Source organism: Cricetulus griseus, assembly GCF_003668045.3.
Source record: "Cricetulus griseus strain 17A/GY chromosome 1 unlocalized genomic scaffold, alternate assembly CriGri-PICRH-1.0 chr1_1, whole genome shotgun sequence".
NCBI lineage: Eukaryota > Metazoa > Chordata > Mammalia > Rodentia > Cricetidae > Cricetulus > Cricetulus griseus.
Window position 1 is genome coordinate 209402819 of NW_023276807.1, and position 23977 is coordinate 209426795.

Below are 23977 nucleotides of genomic sequence, written 5' to 3' on the forward strand. Positions count from 1 at the left end.
GATTATTGATTTATTTTTGCTACTATTATTCTTTCTAAACACTTTGCCTGTGAAGGAGGCATGGTGCTACCCACCGGAAAGTTGCCACTCTCTGACCCTTAGGCTAACCACCTCTACCTGACCTTTCTATTGTCTTTGTAAGTCTTAAGCAAGAGCAGACCATCAGAATTCAATGTTGTAGCAACATCCAGCTGTTGTTTTTAGAGAATGTTCTAAGCTTGCCAAGAACCTTGGAACTAAGGCTGCAAGGAGTGGGGCTTCCACTAGAGGGGAAGATGAGGTCTCTTTCGGTCCTTCCTGCTGGCTGGTTATTGTAAGGCCCCAAATGACTGTGAATTCTGGAGGAGGCTTAGGAAAGCTAACCTTCGGGAAAGGCACTAAACTCTCTGTTCAACCAAGTAAGTGTTAAAGATTTCGAAGCCTGCACCAGGCTAACTTAAGTATCAGAGGGGATAAGGTATTCCCCCATAAACCCTACAGAACTGTTTTTGTCAACTCCCCTGGTGTTCTCACTGCAGACTGGTACTTTCTTGTGCTGGGTGGAAGCAAGCTCTGGGCTTCATAACTTTAGCAAACCCCATTCCCAGGATGGCACTTCCTTGGGTGTAAGAGCCCATCTCACAGTGATAGTTTCAGTGATGGTCTTGCGGAAGAGGTTCCTAAATGAGCCATGATCTATGACTCCGGGTGATTGGCTTTTAGATGTTAGCTTCTATAAGGAACAGTGGGAGGAGAATTGATGAGGGTTTTTTTTTTTTTTTCCAAGAGAATGTACTGTGGGTCTCAAACGCTAGGTCCATGTTGGCAAAGGCACCTCATTGCTGGTCACACCCAGTAAGTTCTTGTGGCTAACTAATTATCCTTTCTGAAAGAAATCTACTGGGGCCTGTTGAAACACAGCTAAATTTAATTGCTTCGTTTAGCATGCAGTTGTTAACTATGTTGGATGTGTGAGCAAGATATGAATACATGTCTCCCTGGAGGCTGGATTTGGTTATCAGGTCTATGGGCAGTTTGATGAATTATACTAATACTGCAATCAGTGTTTCTCTCGAAGGTCCACAAAGCACGTTATGGCTTTGGGGAAAAGGCAGAGATAAGAAGAAAAGCTTTGCGATAGAGACAGAAACAAACGAATGAAAAGGGAGTCTGCTGAAGCAGCAGTGCATAGCCAAGGAAGCGTGTCCTCAACAGATAAGTGATGAGGACCCAATCGGGTTTATGTCAAGTCACCTAAGCAGAACTGAAAAATAAGGCAAATGGGCTGAGGATGGGGTGGGCAGAGGACAGCCGAAGTTCCTGGCTTTCTCATTCTGAGCAAATGGCCAAACCATGGAATTTTTCTCTAGACAGAGGACAACCCTAGATTTGTCACATCAATAGGCTTGTTTTTCTTTGGACAGCCCTCCTCTTCACCCTAGGACCATCTCATTGCTATATGTCTAGGCTAAGGAGACCCTATGAGAGAGATTGAGCACCCCAATGGCTTAGAAGGCTTCCCACCTCTTCAGGGTTATCTGTGATGAAGCAGCAGACTTGAGAGTAGTGCATTGGGGAGAGCATTATAGAGATGAGTAAATGGAAGAATATGGAAGATTTTCAGGCTACCCACCCTTCCCGGTTGGTAGGGTTTCCATTCATTGTTTTGTTATGTTTTGTTTTGTTTCTGCTGGAATTGCAGAAGTAAGGACCTTCCATGCAGACACACTTTTTACATAAGTGGCTGCCACTTCGTGTTTTTGTAATATTTCACCAATTATCTTCAGTGTGTAAAATAATATAGTGATAGGATTCTGTGTTGACAGCAGCACTTGTACATTTTGGTGAGGTGCCAGTCAAAGCACCCAGCTTAAAGTACTCTACACTTTCCCACTGGCCATTTCCTCTTCTGAAATGGCCCTCAAAGGACACAGCCTTTTCTTCCTGTAGCAACCCATGATGGTTTCATCCTTGGAAAGTAGATTTCACTATTGTTAATGTCAAAAAGCTTTCAGAAAAAGACATCAATCAAGAAGGGACTCCAGCTAATTGCCAATACTGTTTGGAATCTAAAATGAAGTCTGTCTATGAAAAATGTCATTGGTTTGTTTTATGGCTCACACACTAACTCTCAGAGAGAATCTTAAGGAGAATTTTTGCAGAGTTCAAGAAATTGCTTGAGTCCTGGGACATTTGCTAAAAATCAGCCTCTTGGCTCACTTCATGAACACACAGGATAGTAGCATGAAATTGAGGGAGCTTTGCAAATGCAAACCCAACAGAAAGAACAAGGGCTTTCTATATAGATAAGAGATATAATGCCAATTAAGTTCCTCTTGGGAAAACATGACACTGAGTCTTCTCTGGGAAGAAGTACCTACTGTGTTCTAGTGCTGAGTATTAATTTTTAACAGCAGCAGCCTTACCTTGGTTTATGTAGAGACACAGAACACTGTGGCTAACACAGGAAACTACAAATATGTCTTTGGAGCAGGCACCAGACTGAAGGTTCTAACAAGTAAGTAGTACAAGCAAGACAGACTTGATTTTAAAACTGTTGATGTGTACAGGTGAGGGAAAGGATAAGCAGAAGAAATATCCATTACAAACAATGACAGATGCTAAAATGACTGCTCTCTGAAGAAGCTCTAAGTCCCTCAAATCTGAACAGAAAGGGTTAAAAGAGCTCTGGGGAATCACGATAATGGACTTCTCATTATTCAAGAGAAGAAAGCTAATGAAGCCAGGCTTGGTGGTACAGATCTGCAATCCTAGCCCTTGGGAGGCAGTTGCATGAGGGTCACAGGTTCAAGGCCAGCCAGGACTACACCACTAAGACTTTGTTGTAAAATATAACAAATGGAAAGAAATATCTGAGACCGCAAGAGGCTTCTAAAACAGCAAGTCTATGCTCTTGGTTCTCTTCTTTCATAACTATATCCTCAGTTCACATTTTTCACTTGCCTTTCCTGTCCCTCGCTACGTCTCTCTTTTCTGTCCACCTAAGGCTTTGTCTGGGCACTCATAGTTTTATCTCAGGGTTTGATCATATCCATTGCCTGGCCTGCCTCTCCCTCTGAAACCTGGGCATTTCCTGACCTCTAATTTGATTTGATTTAATTTGATTTCCAGTAAACTCTCTGTCCCGGGGCAAACTGTTTCCCCTGAACAGTTGCATGCCCTATGTCCATACAGCAAACTTCCTGGCCTATTACCCCACTCAGACTTGTACAGGTTTGGAAACACTTGAGTTTCCTATCACATTGCCTAGAAATTCAGCACAGTTGTCACCAGACCTAATTTCACAAGGAGATGTGAAAAACTGTAAACTTTGTTTAAATATTAAGAAGGCCAGAGTACTGTAAGTTTCTGTGTTTCTTATACACGGGGGGGGGGGGATTCCTGATTATCAGTTGTTAAGCACTGACTCCTGAAATTGGTCCAGGATGAGAAAGGTGGAGGAGGCCACGCTGACACTTGGCAACGAGTGATGTACCATGGAGCTTTTGACTCAGATTCTCCTTCAGATTGTGTTAAAATTGGAAGAGTACTTACTCTTCCTGTCTCTATGGCGGAGGGCACTTAGAGAGAATGGGAGAAATTACTTAATCATAAGGGAATGATTTCAGGCTAGTTGCTGAGCTCTGCTGGCTCCTGGGAAGGGATGATGAGAATGGAGAAGTCTCCCCTAGGACAAGGATCATAAAAGGTGGGAAGTCCTTTTTCTGGTGACCATCTAAGCAGAGGACCAAGAGTATCTGAGCCCAGGGGCAGAGAAGTGTGTGTGGGCAAAGAAGTGTGTGTGGCTGTCCGTCCTTCTGAGTGCTGAAGGAGTAAACCATCCTCTTAGATGTACCAAGAGCTAGGTGTGGACTGTGGTCGAAATACTTGTGGATCAACACTCTGGCCTCTCTTACCAGGGAGACAGTGACAGTTTCCTTCAATCCCTCTCACTGTAGTGACAGTCTTAGGTATGGACATAAACTATTCCTATTTTGTCCAAATGAAGTATATGATTTCCAGAACCCTGGAGAATTACTATCTAAAGTAATTCTGAAGATGTGCTGGGATTTGGACAGTCACCGTTCTGGGCTTGTGCATGAGAATGCCTTCTTTCGAATATTCGGAAAGAATACCCTTCACTTGTCCAACGTGGAAACAGACCTGAAATCCAAGCTGGTGCTAGGATTCTGTGCCAGCTTATTACTGTGACAATTACTTAATATTCTCTATGTTCGCAGCATCACTCCTTCCAGCAGATCTTTAGGGAAAACTTAGCTCAGTTCGTAGGAGGTTTTTGCTGAGCTGAAGATCACTGTGTGAATAATAATGCAGGCACCAAGCTCACATTTGGAGGGGGAACAAGGTTAATGGTCAAACCCCGTGAGTATCTCTATTGAATCAATAACGAGCACTCTAATTTCATAAAGAAGCCATAGCTCTAAGCCTGGTTTTCTGCTTTCCCTACTCAGCTTTGTTTTTCTACTAATCTAAAGATTGTCTGGTATGGATGTGGCATATGTATGTGTGAAGATGGGCACGTGAGTAGTTGTGTGGTGTAGAAACAAGTACACTGGAGAGATTAGATCCTTGTCCTTTTCATCTTAAGCATTCAGAACCTAAAGACTCTTCAGCACAGGGAAGATGAGCACTGAAGTCAGGGAATCCAGAAGCAGTGTTGTCAAGACAGCATCACTCCCTGCTGTGCTGGTCAGAGAGCTAGCAGCTGGGCCTGGGTGGAAGGATAGTGTTTAATCTCAGCTGAGCCTTTCCACCCTGCCCATACCCTGAACTAACCACAACAATAAACTGTCTTCCCCACGGTCTCCTTGGCCAGGGTCCCAGCTGAAAGAGCATGCTGTCTGGATTTGGAGATTGAAAGGGATTTCCTGGTCCTCATTGGCTGCTCCATTTCTGTAAAGCTCTCTATAACTGTGTAATGCTGGTGACAACCGTAAGCTGATTTGGGGTTTGGGAACAAGTCTGGCAGTAAATCCAAGTGAGTCTTCATGTTAACTGTCTGTACCGTTTGAAAAAAAAAATCCCAGAATCGCCTTCTTTTCCATTCCTAATGTTTAAACTATCCATTCTAGCTGCTATTTCTCTCCTGCCCACTGAAGCTGGGTTCTTGCCGATTGCTTAATCAAAATAACTAGATCAAGGAATCAAAAAGGCTGTGGTAGGAAGGCAGGTGAAGTGTGAGGCTCTTTTTTTAACAGGGAAACTAGGTTGTCTCACCTCAGAAGGGCTACCTGAGAGCACTGAATGTTGGAGAAAGTTGGACTGTTCATCCTGCACTCCCCTCCACATGAGCTATTCATAAATACCGTTTCTCACCAGCCAAGTGCTTCTGGGAATTCTCAAGACTTGAGGCCATCTCCAAGTCAGTGACCACACAGGGAATACTTCCCCCATCAAAGGTTCCCCCAGAGACCTTATAGCCCTGTATTCTCTGTGGCTTGGGGCCTTATTGTGACCTTGTATCATAGAAGAAGCTGATTTTGCTCTAGCTCTGGCCTTTCCTTCGAAGCCACTCCCTCCAGAGACGCTCAGGAGCTCCTCCTTAGGGCTCTCTTCCTCTTCTGCTGTGTTGTTCAGGTTGTTCTCTTTATGCCTCATTTTCTCCAATTTTAACATGGGGGTTTCCAATCAGCTTTCCAAGATGTGAGGTTAACAGCTAACAGTTTAGAGGTGTTTTTACAATGTTCAGTATTTTTTCACTGTGGCTAAATTAGACAGCTGGAGAAAAGGAAGGAAAGATAAAAATGCACCCCACTGACAGTTTTTGTAAAGTGCAGCATTGGGGTGTAACTAACAACAACTGGAAACTCATCTTTGGGCCAGGGACAACTTTGCAGGTGCAGCCAGGTGGGTCTGAAGGCTCCCACATGAGCCACAACTATGGCTTAGGTTCGGTTTTTTATCAGTCTTCATTGCCTTTTCTATGTCTAACTAAAAACTCTTGGTTTCAGGTTCTATTTTCCTTTCATGATGTAGAAGTCACGTAAAGTAACTAGCAAGAGCTCCTCTGCCTGTTTGTTTCAGCTCATGGCCAAGGAGGCAAGATTTGCAGTGAGCTGGCTCTGAAATTTCTAGCCAAGGTAGAAGGAATGTAAGTCTGGTTGATTCGCAGAAGAGATAAGGTTGTTCTTGGTTTGTTTTTTATCATAATAGTATTCTAAAGAAGAAGCCACCACTGTAGCCTCCAAAATTCTGCAAGCACTGTCTGTCCTACAAGGAGAAACAGTGTGAAAACTGGCCAGATTTCCATTGAAAAACCAGGGGGCTGTTTGTGGTGAAATTGTTGTTGTTGTTAAAAGAAACATAATATAGCATGTTTTTAATTGAGTGGTTTTGACTAAGTAGGGGTCCAACAATGTGTAGCATATCTCTGGCAAGCATGTAGAGGGTAACCGAGCACATTTAACAGAGTAAGAAGGAGCTTTTTAAACTGGGTGGAAACACTGGACAAACAGCCTCGTCTTTGGGACTAGAACAAGACTAGCCACTCTTCCTCGTAAGTCCTTTACCACTTGAGAAAAAGCCCTTCATCTGTAATGGGCTTTTACAGCCCAAACGACTAATGGGCTTCTAAATGAAGATTCCATGCGTTCACCTGCTAAGACTCTCAGGGGTGAAGGTCACTCTTACCTTTGCAGTCCTAATGTAAGATAGGTATTCTAAGAACAAGTGGGAAGTGTCGACTGCACCACGAAAATAAAGAGAACAGGTGCAAATATCTAGGCAGTTGTAACATTACATTTATAAAATAGTAGCCTTTTATAAGAACCAAATCAAGGTGCATTTGTCAGTGTGTGTCCCTAAACCACCAATGTCCAGTTAATTTGATTAATGCCAGCAACTGATCCAAATAGTTAGGCACCCCTCTAAGCAAACTTCTCTGGGCTCACATTGCTTGAATTGACTGTCACATTACCTAAATAATTGCCGAATCTGTTTTACTTTGTGCCGTATAGACTCGGCCTAATAAAAACAAATGCTGCTGTGTTTTCCCCCGCTCGGCCTCCCCTCACGGAAAGCTTCCCATCCAAACAGCATCTCTTCACACAAAGAAAAGGCGTGTGGCAAGCCACGTGACTTGTTGCTGCTGCTATTTTGCATTTATATGACTCTTTTACATGGAAGAGATTAAAGCACTTTATACGACTTATTAGCTAAACAGATTGACAGCCTAATTAGGAAGAGAGAAACAGATTCTGAGTGTCTTTTTTGTGGCTGCAGTTCCAAGCCACTCATGTAGAACACTTGGTCAGACAGCTTGGTAACACAAGAGCAAGAAGGGAGGTGGTCAGCATGTGTGGTGTGGGTTTCTCAGCAGCACTGAGTACCTGCCCAGGAGGAAGAATCTAAACAGGTGAGGGCAGCTGCTCCCAGAAATCACCTGTACTCACAAAGCAAAGAATGGCAAGTTAGGCACCATCAGCTCTTAGTGTGTCTACTGTCTAGCTCTCAGCTCTTAGTTGTCTACTGTCTTCCTCCCACAATCCCCTACTCCAATTCTGGTCCCTTCATCTCTAACACCTATGTAACCCTCCTTTCTTTCTCTTTTGAATTTCTGTCTACCATCCCTAGCCACTACCCAAGAATATACCACTGTCTGACTCTTTAGCAAGTCTGCTATATTTCTGAGCAGTTTCTTGGCTCCCTGAATGATCTTCAGATGGTTGGGGGACCTGGGAGAGTCCTCTTTGGTGAACCTTCAGCAGAGCCCCTACAGTTGTGCGGGCGGTGTCATGATTCCTAGGTGCCTATTAGAGGACTGGATGAGGTCATGAGGAGGAAGAGCCCCACAAATAAGGAATAGCACCTCTTTCAAGATTATCCAAGTTGTCTCAGGCCTAAGAAGTTTTAGCTTCCACCTTGGACTATGCAGCTCTGAAGAGGTTTTTGTAATAGATTCAGCCACTGTGGGCAGACAGGTTTTGGGGGTGCACTGCAATATGGACCTGGCACGAAAGTGATTGTTAAACCACGTAAGTGTGCCTTCTCTTGTTCCTTGAGTTTATAGCTATTCTCTGGTAGGATACAATTTCTGGATCTACAGACACAGCCAGTTTAACTATTTAAAAGGCCAAGTTTAACTATTAAAAGGGTCAAGTTCATTTTTAAAATAACTTAGACTAATTCCTTTTAATGCTGCCAACAGCCAAGGGGAATAGCTCGTCCAGGTGATTAATCTATGCTCATCACTTCTGTGAAGACAGTCTTGTCTTCTCCCCCATCATTAGACTTCAGAATTCTATGGCCTTTTTCCATGATCGTCTTTTCTGGTAGATGAAAGTGGTTGTGTCTGCCAACTGTATTGTGAAAGATACACAAGAAAGACATACTCTCCTTTATTTCTCACTAAGAAAGTTTTTGTGTTAGTAGCTGTGACAACACATTTGAGCCAAAATATTCTGTTATTCAGATTAACAGTACCCTGACTTCAATAATCTTCCCTCACATTATTCAAAATGTATTAATCCATGGTAGTGCTGTAACCCACGGGAATAGCAGCCGTTCTTATCTTCATACTCTCTCTAATAAAATCAAAAGGATCACATGTCATCAAACGTATTTCAGAGACAGAAAAGCTGATGAGCAGAAGACTTGAATAATTTAAGTCAAGCCAAAAAATTCAGAACTGAGTGTAGAGCTTGAGATGTGCCCCTTTCCCAGGGTAAATCATCTTGAGTTCTTGGTTTGTAAATTAAAAACATAATGAGCACAAGCCATGGACATTTTCAGGAAATGAAACTTAGCATGCAGAACTTTATTGTATCCCAAATCCCTGCTCCTGGTAGCCATTTGGTACCAGAAACAGAAAGAACATGGGGTCAGGAGTTTTTGTAGACCTTGATATCACTGTGTACTCCAATACCAACAAACTCATCTTTGGAGTGGGAACCAGATTACAAGTTTCACCAAGTAAGTTCTGAAACTATGAAGCAATTTGAAAGGTGTTTTCTATAAATCCCCATCCTTAACTAGTATGTTCAGGACACCCTGCCTAGCACTAGGTTTTGCAGGCATTCTTCATGTCTCTGGCTGTTGTGTCCATGGAAGCACAGGTTGTCATTTCTCTCAGATACAACCTTCCATAAACAAATCTGTTTCATCTGTTTGAGAACACAAATCTTCTGAAAATGAGACACTAGAGAGTTGGCTGCCTTAGGATGCCAAGAAAATGATCTATTTCTCATTTACAATTTTATTTAGAATATCAGGAAAGATAAAGTAAGTTCAGCTTCTCTAATTTGAAAGCAGTTGTGAATTCTGCCTCCCTTATATGCAGAGAAACCAAGACTGACTTTGGATGGTTAGTCATTTGATTTTGTCATCTGTGTCTGGAATCTATAATGGGCAAGGGAATCAGATGTAATTAAATGAACAAATAATCTTCAATAGTCAATATTCCTACATTGTTTTATGTGCTTCACTCTGGAGTTTTTATCTGAGCTTTATCTCTAATAGGCTCCCCAGAAGGACAGCAAATGTTTTTGTTAAGGTTCTTGTGTCTGTGTGGATAGCAACTATCGGTTGATCTGGGGCTCTGGGACCAAGCTAATTATAAAGGCAGGTAAGTCTCTGATACATGACAGTAAGAAAGAAGGCACCAGCTGAATAATACATGAAGTGTAGCATGCAAATTATATTTTTAAGAACAATCCAGCCTGCTGGAGACAATGCACTCAGCCCAATGGGGTCTTCACTCCCAGAGAGAGGCAGTGTCAGCCACCGACTCCCTTGTTTAATCTACTTGCTTCCAGAATGAATAATGCTTGTCTAGCCTTCTAAAATAGCAGAGCCAAATGGTTAGGCGATGTCTAATTCCCTCTGGTATGTTTAGAATTCTTCCCCAAAGACAAGCCAGCCCATCCCACTAGGAAAATAAATTCAAAGAAAAGAGAAAAGGCAAAGATAAAGGTAAAAAGCAATGTGGCTGCAGCTTTCCTGATGCCCTTGCTTTGGGCCCCTGTCCTGTGTGGAGAGCAGATGCCTGCAAAGTTCTTGGTCACTTTCTGATTACTCAGGGCTGGGGGATGTAGCTCAAACCCCACAATGACATCAATGAAAAGGCAGTGTTACAAGAGTCAGGAGTTAAAGGGTTCCTGGTTCTTGATTTTTGCCACAGTGGTGCTAAGATATTCTTGACATGAAAGAGCACAATGCTTTTCTAACCCCATCTTCCATGGCCCTTCCTGAAGGTTATTGTAAGGCTCTGAAGGGCTGTGTGAATTAGGGGGTAGTGGCAACAGGCTCATCTTTGGGACTGGCACTCTGCTTTCTGTCAAGCCAGGTACGTAAATAATGAGATTTATGTACTAGACCTTTCCTGTGGCAAATGGGAAGTTTTGCTGAGGAGGGCTAAGGCTGGCTTTGTTGCCTGCTGTGTCCTCCTTTGTCTGTCACTCTGGACTCTGGACTCTGAAACCTCCCCCACTCTACTGAATGGCAACTTCAGTCAGGGAAGAGGAGATTGTGCTAATTTTAAGATAGACCCTAGGAAGAGTGTAAAATCTATTGTGGGAAATTGTTCTCTGCATGCTACAGAGCATCTGTTTTTGGGTTATGCTTTCTAGCCACTGATCAGCTGTGATCAACCCGTGCAGAACAACCGCTCTGGATTTGTTCATACGATTCTGTATCAGATTCCTTACGCTCTATCTCTGTTCCCATAGAGACTCTAGAGTCATCTTCGATGAGATTACTGGTGGGGGAGGGAGACAAAGGCTGGAGTAGGTTAACTCCATCATTGAACTGTGGTCCAGCTAATGTTCTTGCATTTGCTCCCTTTCCACTTTGCGTGGGAGAAGTCCTTTCTCTTCACTCCGGACACCTGTTTCTCCCTGACTAGAAAGGAGACAATAAAATCCATTCTGAACTGTTCTTCAACCCTGATGTATCAACATCACAGTTACCTGGAGGGTATGATAAAGTCATCCTCTCTCCAAACTTTAAATGCTATCCGTGAACCCCAACTTTTAACCCAGGAAGTCGGTGTCCTGCTGTCCCTACCTGGACGGCTCACCTTCTCTCTTTAATAAAATGCATATCAAAGCCCTGATGAAGTACAAGTTGGAGATGAATGAGCCCTTGGCACCCTTATCCTTTCTTATACAAACTTTTTTATAACAAAAGATGTTTTCACTTCCATTAATTTCCTAAGGTTGTGAGAGATCATGGATTTTTTTTTTTTTTTTTTTTTTACTCTTAACCCTTTCTGACTGAAACCACATAGCAGCCCATGGTGGAATTTCTCCAGGAAATATGTAAATTATGTAAGCATTGTCGTACACTCAGAAGGCTCCAAAATAAGTCAACCAGTAAGTATGTGCCAGACCATGGAGCCTAGGTCAAGTTTAGGGTGAGTTTAGATGGTCCTGTGGCTGCTGAACATCCCTGTAGACAGAGGAATACACCATTTCTAGTTGTTTCTACAATCAGCTTGTCTAGGAACTTGCTTCCTTAGGGCATATCTTAACTTTTCTTCAAAAATATACCTGCATATCTGAGACTGAGCCCACACAGCAGACAGAATTGTTAACCAATTGTTTGATTCAGCTTGGGTAGATTTCAGCTTAGAAATGCTGGGGTGAGAGAGTTTTAAGAGCTTGTAGGTCTGGCCTTTTTAAAGGAGAATTAGTTTGCTTTGTGTAGTAGAGCAACTCCTTTTCTACCTATGAGAAAAGGCAGTTTCCAGAAACAAAGAAGAAAAAAACAAAGCATAGCGAGTCTGTCTACTCTCTGTGATGCTGTGTGTTTGGCTGGGCCTTGCCAAGGGTTTCAGTAAAGGCAGGAAATGCTGTGGGAATAACAATAACAGAATCTTTTTTGGAGATGGGACCCAGCTGGTGGTGAAGCCCAGTAAGTGTCTGTGTTCTGTTTATATTTGGCCAAACAAGTAAATGCTGTGACTATAGCAGAGACGTAATTTATTATGAAAGCAAATGTCCTTCTTAAAGTGAATGTTCATTTTAGCACATGAAACATTCATGATGGTTGAGAATACAGCAATAATAATAAATAGATGGGAAATGAGACCATCCTAAATCGCCTTTAATATAGTAACTCAGCTCTCTTTCGCAGGGCAGATACTGAAACCATGAGTTATTTACAGCCTCAGTATCACCAAAACTATATTCTGCAATGATTTGTGTGTTTATTATGATTTTTGCCCACAAAACTTGTCTTATATTAAAAATGAGTATCTATCTCATTTTCAATGCTAATAATATTTATAACGAACCTTCTCTTTTCTCAACACATATTTATTCTCCAAAAGACTAACAGGAAATCCCTGCACTGTCCTGTTTTAGTGAATGTCCACATCTGGTCTCATCATCCAAGCAGGTCAAATTCCACTAAAATGCAGCCTGGCTGTTCAAATGCAGTGGGGGCAAGGGATGGGGTGTGAGAAAGTCATCCAGAGAAGAACTGATTGTTCAGGGTGGTTTTGTAAATACCTGAAAGGAAATTCATCATGGAAAAAGTGGCAGGCAAGACAAGGTTCTTGTTCAGTAATCAATGCTTCCTTGTAGAATAAAAACTTATAAATATACCTCATTGGAGGGGTGAGGAAGAAAGGCATTGAGGAGCCTAGCAACCCCTAGGAGTGCTCATAAGGTATCAATTTTCTCCACGCTGCTATTTTAGGGGCTAAGACCCACAAAAAAGTCAGGCAATAAATATTAAGAGGCAAGTGTTATCAAACTGACTGGCCAGGTTATTAAAGCCTACAACAGGTTCTGATCGTGAGTCTGGAATGAGCAACCATGGAGATTTAAACCAGGTAGTTTATCTTCTAGCGCTTTGCTGAGGGCAATGCTGAGAAACAGAGAAGTGGGTTGCTGGCTCCCTAACTTTATTTCAGAGTTGATAGTTTAACTATCTCATGTCCATCTCTTTCAATGACTGCGATGAGGTGCATCTGTGGGATCAGGTAGACCAGGAGGAGAAAGAGGGGACAACTTGTTCTTTGAGTGTCAAGCAGGGGTCTTTTCAGAGTTGATGAGCATCTCTTTGTAGTAAAAGAATATCTGCGGGCTATATATGTACATTTCCCCAAAAGCAGGAATCCCTCTGAGCCAAAATGGGTGGTCTCCACTGTCCCCAGCTACAGAAGGCCATAATGGGCACAACAGATATTTGCTTGACTTGAGGAGAATGGACTCAGTTTGGTGATGTGACATGTTCCCAAGTTCACATCTCATTCTGAGTGTGAGGTGAGAGATCTGCAAAGCAGTTCCTTTCGGTGGACCTACAGCTGTGAGACCCACCCAAGCTGCCCCTTCCCATCCACATCCTTGTTTAGGCTCTAGAGAGAGGGTGTCTAGCTTGGTGGCTGCCTGCCAGACATCTTTTGCCTGCAATAACAGAATTGTGTCTGATATCCTAAAGGAGTTTGTTGAGTTGCTGCTTTTATAATTCACTCTTGGTGTCAAACGAGGTCAATAAGCAGCATAAAATTCAGGCAAAATAACAAGGATACACAGATGGATGGCCAAATAGATGAGGGCTGTTTATTACAGCAAAAGAAGCAATGTGGCATCTGCTAAGTCCCATGAAGGTGAAATATCCATCAAGGAATATATAGCTTTTCCAAAAACTGTCACTAGAAGTTTTGGGTATGGTCCCAATCACAGTGTGACTCAAACGCTTACAAACTGGCCTTTGGAAAAGGGACCCAGCTTCATGTTCTCCCTCGTAAGTGCTGCTCCGTTTTCTAATGTTCTGACATTCTCTCCCACTGAGCTGAAGGTGTGATGAATGTTGCGTGGGAAAGTTTCTTACACTCTTGAGACATGGGGGGGGGGCAGCCCTCGGGTCCAGGGCACTCCATAGGTCAGCCAAATACCACATCCTCTACCTCTACCGCAGAAGAAATTGCTCTTACTCTTCCGCCTAACACAAAGATCTTTTTCATTGTTTACCTAGTGTGAGGAGTCAAAGGAAAATCAAGAAACTTTGTCCAGAACCCATTTTCAAGTCTCCCCACCCCACTCCACCCTACCCCCCCTTGTCCCCAGCTGACTGTACATGAAATATGATTTTTGGCTCCAACTAAAAATAATCACTGTTTTGTTTTGTTTTTATTGACTCCCACAGTCTCTCCCCCGTCGTTTATAAAAGGTCTACTTTCTGTGTTTGGCCTTTGCTGGTATCCTGGCTCTGCCCCCATGCTTCCTCATGTCCCTTGCTCCAGGATTGGGCAGTCACAACTTCTTTAAGAGCCATTTGATACAACAGAGATGAGCTGCTGGCCAAGGGTAAAAGCACACATGGAGTCTTTTCACTCTGCACAACTTTCACATGTTTCTTTTTGGAGAGACATGGCCCCTTCTTTTCATGTCTGTGATACATTCAGACACAGCGAAGTGCTCATCATAAGGCCAGAACCAGGGATTTCCTTTGGGATGTTTTTCTCAGGCTAACAATGGGCTGGACATTCTCAGGGAGCTCAGAAAAGCCTTCCTGGATCACAGCTCTGCCTATGGAAACTATGGTCAGGGTAGACAGCAAAGCCAGACATGTTTTTATTAGACTGTCATTTATAAGGGTTAGAGATAAGGACTCAAAGGAAAATAACAGCTATGGTTAAATAGGGAGATTTCTGGATGATTCTACCAGGAAAAAATTATTAACAAGAAGAAAGGCCCAAGAAAAATACTGGGCCAGGCACTTGGGGTGAGGGGTGGGGGTGAGTAGGAAGATGGTCACCGTGGGAATCCAGGAAGTGGGGAGCTTGTCTTCGGAAAGGAAGCAAGACTTTCTGTGGCTGAAAGTATCTAGCCAGCTCTAGCTAGCCTTCATCAACAATGGCTTCTGGCCTCTGGTGATTCTTCAGTGCTCCTAGGAATGCCTTTGTCGCCAACAAAGGTCTGTTAGGGGTTGGGGGTGTAGATCAGGTGTACATATAGCATACATGAGGTCCTCTGTTCAACCATGAGAGAGAGGTCACATCTGGTGGGAGCTAAGTCACTAGGGTTAAGCAGAAAGATGCATCAGTCATACTACTGTAAATCAAACTCCAGTCAGAGGGCTGTGGGCAAGCACAGGACCCTACTCTGAGCTGTGTCTCACACCCCTTGCTTCCCCTGACCACACACACATCCCAGGGGAGTCCTCTCCCCTGGCCCCAGGAGTCCAAAGCCTTGGACAGAGAACCTGAGGCCCCTTAACCTGGAGAAGTACAGAAAGGATTGTCAGGGGCCAAGGGGTGACTTTTAAATCCGTTGTAGATTTCTATTTAATGTTTAATTAGTAACACATTTTAGTTTTCTTAAGTAATACAGAAAATGTTCTTATTGTAAATAATTCAAGTAAGGACAAAAACAATATTGACCATGGCCCTTTCCTTCGGTCTCAGTTTCTTCTCTGGGTTCCTATGCTGTGGAGTTTGAGTCTCTCAGCATCTGTGGGGTTTTTGCAAAGAAAGGAAATTCTGTGTCTACCCGGCACTGGGAGTAACCAGCTCACTTTTGGGAAAGGCACCAAACTCTCATTCATACCAAGTAAGTCCCTCTTGCGAGCTAATTATTTTCTGAAAGAAGCCCACCCTCCATCAAGCGGAGGCTGTCAAAACACAGGTGGTGTTTTCGTTGCTTGGTTTGTGTTGTGTGGTTTGGGATACCAGTTGGAAAACAAGGTTATTAATGTGCATGTTCCCTGAGGCATTGTACTTGGGCTTTTAATATCCATGTAGTCGCTCCCTGAGAAAATATGTGAACCACCAGGAGGGGGAAGGTGTAGGGAAAGCAAGGAGGCTGAGAGGCAAGAACTGGATGGAAACAGACAGAAGGCTTGTGGGAGTAACAAGACTCAGCCCCAAGAGACAGGCAGTAGCCACTCTGCGAATTTCCCAGGAGGAGTTCTCTCGAAGACTCTTTCTTTCAAGGAAAATTATGGCAAATAGGATGGAGTCGGGAAGTGGCTGGTTATCAGTATTCCTCCCACACTCTAACCTAATTACAAGGAGATTGTTTTGGCCATGGGCAGTCATTTCAGGTTTTGTTTTCCTGCCTGCCTCCCCCACCTCCACCTGTCTTCTTAGAGGCCCCAGTCAAGGTTATTGCAAAAGCAGGGAGCACTGTGTAACACCAATGCAGGCAAATTAACCTTTGGGGATGGGACCATGCTCACAGTGAAGCCGAGTAAGTTGCCTCTTTCTTAGCCGGGGCCTTTAGGGGAAATCAATCAAATCATTAGTTTGAAAAATACTTTAATCTTATGCATCTGCTTGGGTTCTTTATTAATGTTCTTTCCTCGGGCCAAAAAAGAGCTGTTTCTCTTCCCTGCTTTAAAATGAGGTAGGAGTGGGGGAGAGGGAGGGAATAAAGATATAAACAATATTTAAGCCACTGAGGACATTAGGAGGCCCTCTAGGGAATCCAGTACCCCACCACTTTCGACTAGACTTCCTGGCAAGCTCCCTGGGCATGTGGGATGCACTTTGGCTCTGTCTAATGGTTAAGAGCAGAAAAGTCCTCAGGCTTCTGTCTGTAATCATTTCCAAAATCTAGCAACCCTCGATGACAGAAAGTACTTTCTCCCATTTAATTCTGATCCCCTGCTACAATTTAAATAACTGAAAAGAACCAGGAGGACTCTGTACATCTGCATTAAGAAAAATATGTATCTTCCATGTAACACGAGGTTCAGTGCAATTCTGAGACTCCTGTGAAATGTTCTATGGCCCCTCTGGGCATTTTAACTGAAGCAATGATGGGCTGGCCAGTAGTATAGCATGAGCTCTGGAGACAAAAAAAAAAAGTCTGAATTCAAATTTGTGTTCTACTCCTTAACCAGCTGAGTAATCTGGGGTGAGTTACTTAATCTCTCTGAGCTTCAGCTTTTCCATCCATGATATGAAGATAAGAATATATCTACCCCGATGAGTTATTGTGAAGATCAAATGAAATAATACAGCTCACATACTTAGCATAGTGCCCAGAAACGCAGGGAGCTATCATTAAACCCCGGCCATTAATAATAATGACATACGTCATCTCTGATGCATGGTAGAGCTTTTGCTTCACCCTTTGGGCTCTTCTGTCAAGGCTCTGTCACGCATCAGGAGCAGAGATGGAATAGAAGGGAGGGTGGAGAAGTGTCAGCCTGTTCTCTGAAATTCTTCACCTGGGATTTGAAACTGAAAATAGAAAGAGCCCTGACTCACTTCAGTAAAAACCATCACAGTGTCAGAGGCAGCGGCGAGGTTTCCACAGAGCTGCGTGACCCACCTACCTGACCCCAGCACAACTTCCTCCAAGATACCTGGAGCCTCCTTCCCAAAGGGGGCTTCCACATGACAAAAAAAAAAAAAAAAAACAGGGGAGACTTTAGAGGAGGGGTGACCTGTCCCAAATTGTCCTTCTCTTCTGGGTGGTGATGCTCGTTAGAAATTTGGTTTCTGAAACTCTTTTTGCCTCTGACAAAGCTCTCCAGCCTAGAGCTCAGCATAGTCCGCGGATATCAATGAGGACTGTTTATTTCAGGGGAAAGCTGGTGAGGGCAAGGTGGGTACAGTCCCATTTCTAAGTCTGGGAAATATGTATTAGAAAAGACTGAGGGGTGTTGCTCTCCAGCCTGGCCAGGACACAGAGCATAAGATGCAGCTGATACTGCAAGAAGGGAGTAACGTTAGTGGCAAAACCTTCTTAATAGGTTTTTGAACAGTGAAAATGAGCTGTCAGGAGTCATTTCCAGAGTGCTTTCTCTAGAGGATTTTTGAGAGGAGATAGACACCTCCTATCAGGGGTGAGTGAAGTGCAGCCCTGCCTCGGGCACTTGGAGGAATGAGAGAACCTCTTTAAACTTTCTGCAGCCTCCAGAGCCTCTCTCTGTGAAAATACAAGACTGATTAATGCAGAGCTCCAGCCTTCAGGATGCATACATGGCTTACTGGGCTAGGTTTTAGAACCATTGCTTGCTTGGTCCCCACACTCCCTTTGTTCTCAAGACTCAACAGACAAATGGGATAGCTTTTTTATTCTAAAGCCAGAGCTGCAGGTTCCAGGTCCTGAGTCATTTGTAGTGTTGAGATGCCCTGGGGTGCAGAGAGGAAGTGCTAGTGAGTTTTTGCTGAGCCCAGAAGCACTGTGGAAATAACTATGGCAAGGGATTCACCTTCGGTCTTGGCACCAGATTATCTGTGCTTCCCTGTAAGTATGCCTAATGAGAAGACACAGTGAATACAGGGCTGATGTGGAGGTGAGCTGGAGGGACCTGAGGCCCGAGATCCCCTTTGATTTCTGGAAGGGCTGAAGGACAGAGAAGGAGAGTTTACTTATTGGAGATGACTAACACTGGAGGAATTGCAATAGTGTTCCCTTCTCTGGGGTGCTTCGTGGGGCCAGGGTGGAGGGTGGGGAGACCTGAGCTGGGTTTTGATGCTGAGACAAGTACTGTGCAGGACAAAATGTCTCCTCTGCCTTTGGGACAGGGACAAGGCTGCTCATGAAGCCAAGTAAGTGGCAAAGAATTTGAATTATGCGCTGAGTGAGATTATCTCCAAAAGGGCAATCTATTTCCCAGGGGCAGGGGGCCTCCTTGAATCAAAAGTACATGGACAGACAAAGGCCCAATATCTTGTCACCTTCTTCGTCTGTGGAGGAGACAAGGGTGGAAGGGGGAAGAATCGCACAAGGACTCCAGCCCTGGGGTCTGTCCACGCTGCCAGAGTCTTGCTGGGTAGTAGACTCCAGCATAGTCAACCCCACTTGCTCGATTTAAAAACTGAGTTCAGTAATTGGCACTGATACAGGTTTTCCACTGGACTCCAGAATCCAAACCACAGGCTCTTTCAAAGAGTTGAGACCCGCTGTGGCTGCACTCCAGCGGCACCAAGGAAGGGGTTTGGGATCAGATAAGCTCTGAGAAGTGAGGGTTCCCATCATGGCACAGTCTCGAAGTAGTGCAGGCTTTATTAACCCCACAATGCCTCTCTCTGGCTGCACTGCTCAGAGAGTGTGCCTCAATGTCTCGAGAAAAGAGGAATTAAAAGAGAAGAGGAAAATGCTCGTCCCTCACATCATGCAGTTCCTCGTTTTCTAGCAAGATTGTTTCCCTATGAGCAGTTTGTCTTCATTTAGCAGCTGTCTTCTCTGGGGAAGCCATTTTGTAGAAGTGTTTGTCACAGTGTGACAACTACCGGTTTGGGGAAACTGCAGTTTGGAACAGGGACCCAGGTTATAGTCACCCCAGGTAAGCCCCACTCCATGAAGCCTTGGCGTCCCTTCAACTTAACCTTTGTGTGTCATTCTTTTCTAAGTAAACCTTTGAGAAACACATTGGGAAGGAAGTCCTTTCCCCCAAACAACAGTATCCAGAGCCATTAAGCAAAAATGAGACACCATTTTGGCATTCACTGGAAACATTTTTGGATAAATAAGATTTCTCATTATTGCCTATCAGACTCCTGTGTGAGAATATTCTTACTCTCCCTCATAAGAAAAAGTTACAGTAAGAAATGTTGCCATGATTCATGCTGTGGCGTGGGAGCAATCGGCTTCGGATTTGGGGGTGGAGGATTAGACATGTGTTCGGGCAGATTGGACGTGTTTTTGACAGGGTATGTAACACAGTGTGAATTATAACCAGGGAGGAAAGCTTATCTTTGGACAGGGAACCAAGTTATCTATCAAGCCCAGTAAGTATAAAATTATATCCTTGGATTAAGCAATGTCTGTGGATTAAGGGCTGATTTTGACTCAATTATACAGTATACAAAGAATGCCTACAGAGGGAGAATGAGTGTCAAAGAGGAGGCCAGGAATCTCCTTGGTTAGGGTCTGGCAGTTCCGTGCAAAGTGAGCCGTGGAGGAATGTCTCTGGGAATTGCTTCCAGAATATGTGTGTGTTGGGACTAAGGATACATGACGGATTGCCTTGGGCTTTGGCTGGGATCGTAGCCCTGGATTTGTGCAGTAATCAGTGACAAGATTTCTAATTCTTAATGAGCTCTCTGAGGTGCTGTTCAGTTTGAGGTTACATCCTTGTTTAGAATGAATCTTTTGTAAATAATTATCACTGACCAAAGTAAGGGATGAGTCTCTGTCAAGGTCTGAAAAGTATTTGTGAGTACTGAAGGGCACTTCTCACGTCTGGAACATTAGGCCAAAAGTCCATATGGTATAGACCCACTGAGCAGAGACTCTGAAATCATTCTTTCGGACTGTCACCATTAAGAAAATTGAGCCCAGAGAAGGCGCCGATCGTCCAGACACAGCCATTCTCTGATTGAATTGGGACTGGACCTTAAGTCTAGGACCTAAATTCTAAGACATCCACAGGACCCATCTGATAGATGACTTTGTGCCCTACCCCATGTCAGGTTCATGTTAATGCCAGGGATCCAGCAGGAATCAGAACTACTGTGACGATGGCCTCACAGAACCCGCTGCTACACATGGGTTCCCTTGTTTCCGCCTTCGATCCAAAGCACAACCTGACCCTTCCTGGGCATGATCCTTGCATGCTATTCTTACTACCTTAGGAAAGATCAAAAGTGACTTTTGTTGAAGTTTTAAAGACCATTGGCGGATAAAAATCAACACACATATGAGAATGAGAAATAAAATGCCTAAAATTGAAATTGAAAACTAGCAATTTTCTTGTAATTTGGTCCTAACAAAATTATTTCATTATGAAAGTAGGAACCAAATTAACTTGATGCCAGTTCCATGCCCACCGCATTAAGTTTCTACAAGCTCAGGCTTAGGATGTGAGAATTGGGGCAGTTTTCTGGAAGCATATCTTATTGGTGCCCACAGTAGAGATTTTCTCTGTTCTAACTCTGAGTTTCTTTAAATGGGAAAATCTGCATGCTGGTTTGACATCTAAAAATCAAAGAGCATTTACTGTATAGAGTTTAGAGACACATATTTGATGCTCAGAACTCTGTGGTTGAAGAAAAAAAAAAAAAAAAGGAAATCAAAGATTCCCCTAATGGGATCTAATTCCTATGGAATTTCTAATGCCATAATTAGAAAGACAAAGAAGGACTCATTTAGAGTGTGTAGATTAGTGATTTGGTTACTCCAAGACAGCCTAGATTGAAGGATGCAGACCTTTTTGGAAGGAGCTTCCAACTCTACACTGTACTCTGACCTCTCTGCTGAGGTTTTCGTGTTTGGGCAAATCACAGTGCATCTTCTAGTGGAGGCTGGCAACTCACCTTTGGATCTGGAACCCAACTGACAGTTTTACCTGGTAGGTCACTACAGTTAACTCCTATTTATACTAACTGATCAGGAAACAACTGTGTATAAACTCTTTTGAGAGCCTGGGGGTGGAAATGAGAAAGCCACCAGCCATGTATACTGGGAAGGGTAAAATGGAAGAGAGTCAGTCACCAAAGACCACGTAGAAAGAGAAGCTTGACCAGTATTCCACAGAAGTGAGTGGAGCAGAAGCCAGGGGGTCCCAGGAGATTTGCTGTACCATGCCTGCAGACTGTAAGGGGAGCACCAATGCTCACTGTATTTCCACTAGAACCAAACCAAATGCTACAAGATGGCATTACCCAGTCTTAAAAAACTTCACCAAGTTAGGCAGCTACATTTCTAGCTTAGAAATTCCAGCTTATGCTACACAAGTCCTTTAACACAAGGGTGCCTGTTTAAGATATTTAAATTAAGCTCTGTTTTCTGTAGTCCTCGGTGCCCTACCAGCAAAGCATTCCTGTAACACCCTGCTTATCACTTTTACAAGTCAGAGCAAGCAAGCCCCTTGCACTTCAAAGTTGCCTAAGTAGTATAATTAGTTGGCTTAGGCTGAAGTCACCTCTACTTTATTTCTCCTAACTGTGTTCGTTTGTTAAGATCCGTCTAAATTCAAACAGCGTGGGTGTGCAACTGTTGGCACTGAGGTTTCCTTTCTCTTGAAATTGTCAGCAAAATATTTTGCCCATAAATAATGTTTCATCTAGACTTGCAAATGACAGCCAACATAGCAGACTCTTTTTTCTTTGTTTCTGTTTTCCTGAAGGGAATCCACAAGCAGAAAGCAAAAAAAAAAAAAAAAAAAACTGAAATGTCTCGTTTCTTCCATGGAGGTAGAAGGGGACTGTCAGTATGGATGTCAAGACAGAGTTGATTGTATAAAGAAGGTATTCTGTCGGACAGGATCGTGTGGTCTTGGTAGGGCCGCAAGTGCAGAATCCCCCAGCTAGCTTGCATGGCTCAGAATGTCCTAAAGAGAAGCTCAAGGCCAATTGCCAAGAACAATTCAGATCCAGATCTGGAGCTAAAAGAGAGGCTTCGGCTAGCCCTGGAATTAAAGACTGCCTTTAGTTTAGATTTTCCTCCCAGTCAAGTCCACCTGAGGGGAATTTTCACTGATGATTAGAAAGGCAAGGAGTATGCTCACAGCATCAGGCTCCAAATATTGTGTGCATAGAGCACAGAGGACATAGGAGAGAAGCCAAGCAGAAAACTAGAGAGAAGAAATCGATGAATACTGAAGAAAATCAGTTGCCCTTATCTTGCCTGTCTTTGATAATGAATGTGTCCTCACTGCTCTTCCTTGACTTCTCCATAGAACAGCAAAGAACTGGTGGGCTTTGTTCTGGTCTTCCCATAACTTGGTTAGTCACATTTTCATATCTAGCCTCCCTTTGAGGAAGAGGACTTTTTGTGAGAGTGCTAAACACTGTGTATAATTACAATGTACTTTACTTTGGATCTGGCACCAAACTCAGTGTAAAACCAAGTAAGTTATGCTTACCCACCCATTATACTAAATTCCTCCTCTCAGTCTGTATTTGCTTTGAATTCTTTTTTTATTTTGGGTCCTTGCCCAGTGTTTTATTTTAGTGCTCCTTGTCTCTACATCTCTCCAACAGATATGGAGTAAACAAATCCCATGATTCCATAAGCATTCTGAAAGAGACAAGTGTGTTCTTGATACCATTCATAAGGAAAATTCTCAATGTAAGGAAAACTACTGTTTTTACTAATTAACATGCAACATCAAAAAAGTGGATGTAATTTAAAGTACCTCTGAGAACCTAGGATTTCATAAAGCAGATGTGGCATACTATATGCATTCATAAAAGATCCCATAACTAACATTTACGGAAACTTTGCTATATACAAAACCCCTAAGTAAATGCCCCTTGCACCTTATCTCATTTAGCCCCCTTGATGGCCCTCTGGGGCAGACATTTTCCCACTTTCAAGGGTAAAGTTGGAATAGTTACCTAATGGTTCAGAGGCAATGGAGGGCCACACTAGACCAGTGGGCAGGCCTGCATGTCCCCACAGCTAACTCTTATAACCAGGGTCTTGCTGAGGTTTGTGGCTCTGATAACTACAAGCTCCTGTTGGGACAGGAATCAAATGACTGTAAGAACAGTAAGTGAAATGGTAAAATCCAGAATGCTTTGAAACAGAATGGTGGATACATGCTTGAGCAATTTCACTTGGGAAGTAAGGTTGGTGACAAGTAAATAAATTCAGAATGCATTCTCCTTTTCGGCTAGAACCCTAGCTTTCCTGCCTCTCCTCACCACTTCTTCCTTGGCAAATGGACTTCCTTCTTACGGAAGCCTTTACAGTGATGTATTTGTTGTGGCTGTCTCTGGACCACACTAAGAATCTTAGAGATGGCTTTTCCCAATATTTGAAGAACTGTTACGGGGATGAGGGAAGGATTAATACCAAAGACAAAATCAAAAGCAGTAAATGAAAACATATCCCAGCTTCCCATGGAAGATTCTGAAGAGGTAGAGGCGCTGTGGGCAGGCAGGTTACTCTGCACAGTCTGGAGACAACCCTGCAATATCTTTACTCTGGGTCCTCGGAGCCAGCGCACAGGACATTGTGGAAGGGATTCCTGTGACATTTTAGACATTGCACTTGATCAGCTCTGACTTTCTGTCAACTCTAAATGCTAAGACCCCTGTGACTCTAGCATAGAAGGAAAGGGGGTGAGCTAAACCTGTTTCTTCTATTTTTATTATTTTGAGAGCCAAGAAATAGGCCATCAAATT

General features: G+C 43.4%; 1 gene segment (V, D, J or C); it reads left to right on the plus strand.

Moving 5' to 3' along the window:
- LOC103161741 overlaps positions 1 to 23977 on the plus strand; it is an 842827-nt gene that overhangs the window by 795139 nt on the left and 23711 nt on the right. Inside the window, 1 exon segment of the C gene segment in view lies at positions 10226 to 10282. Coding sequence covers positions 10226 to 10282 — 57 coding nt within the window.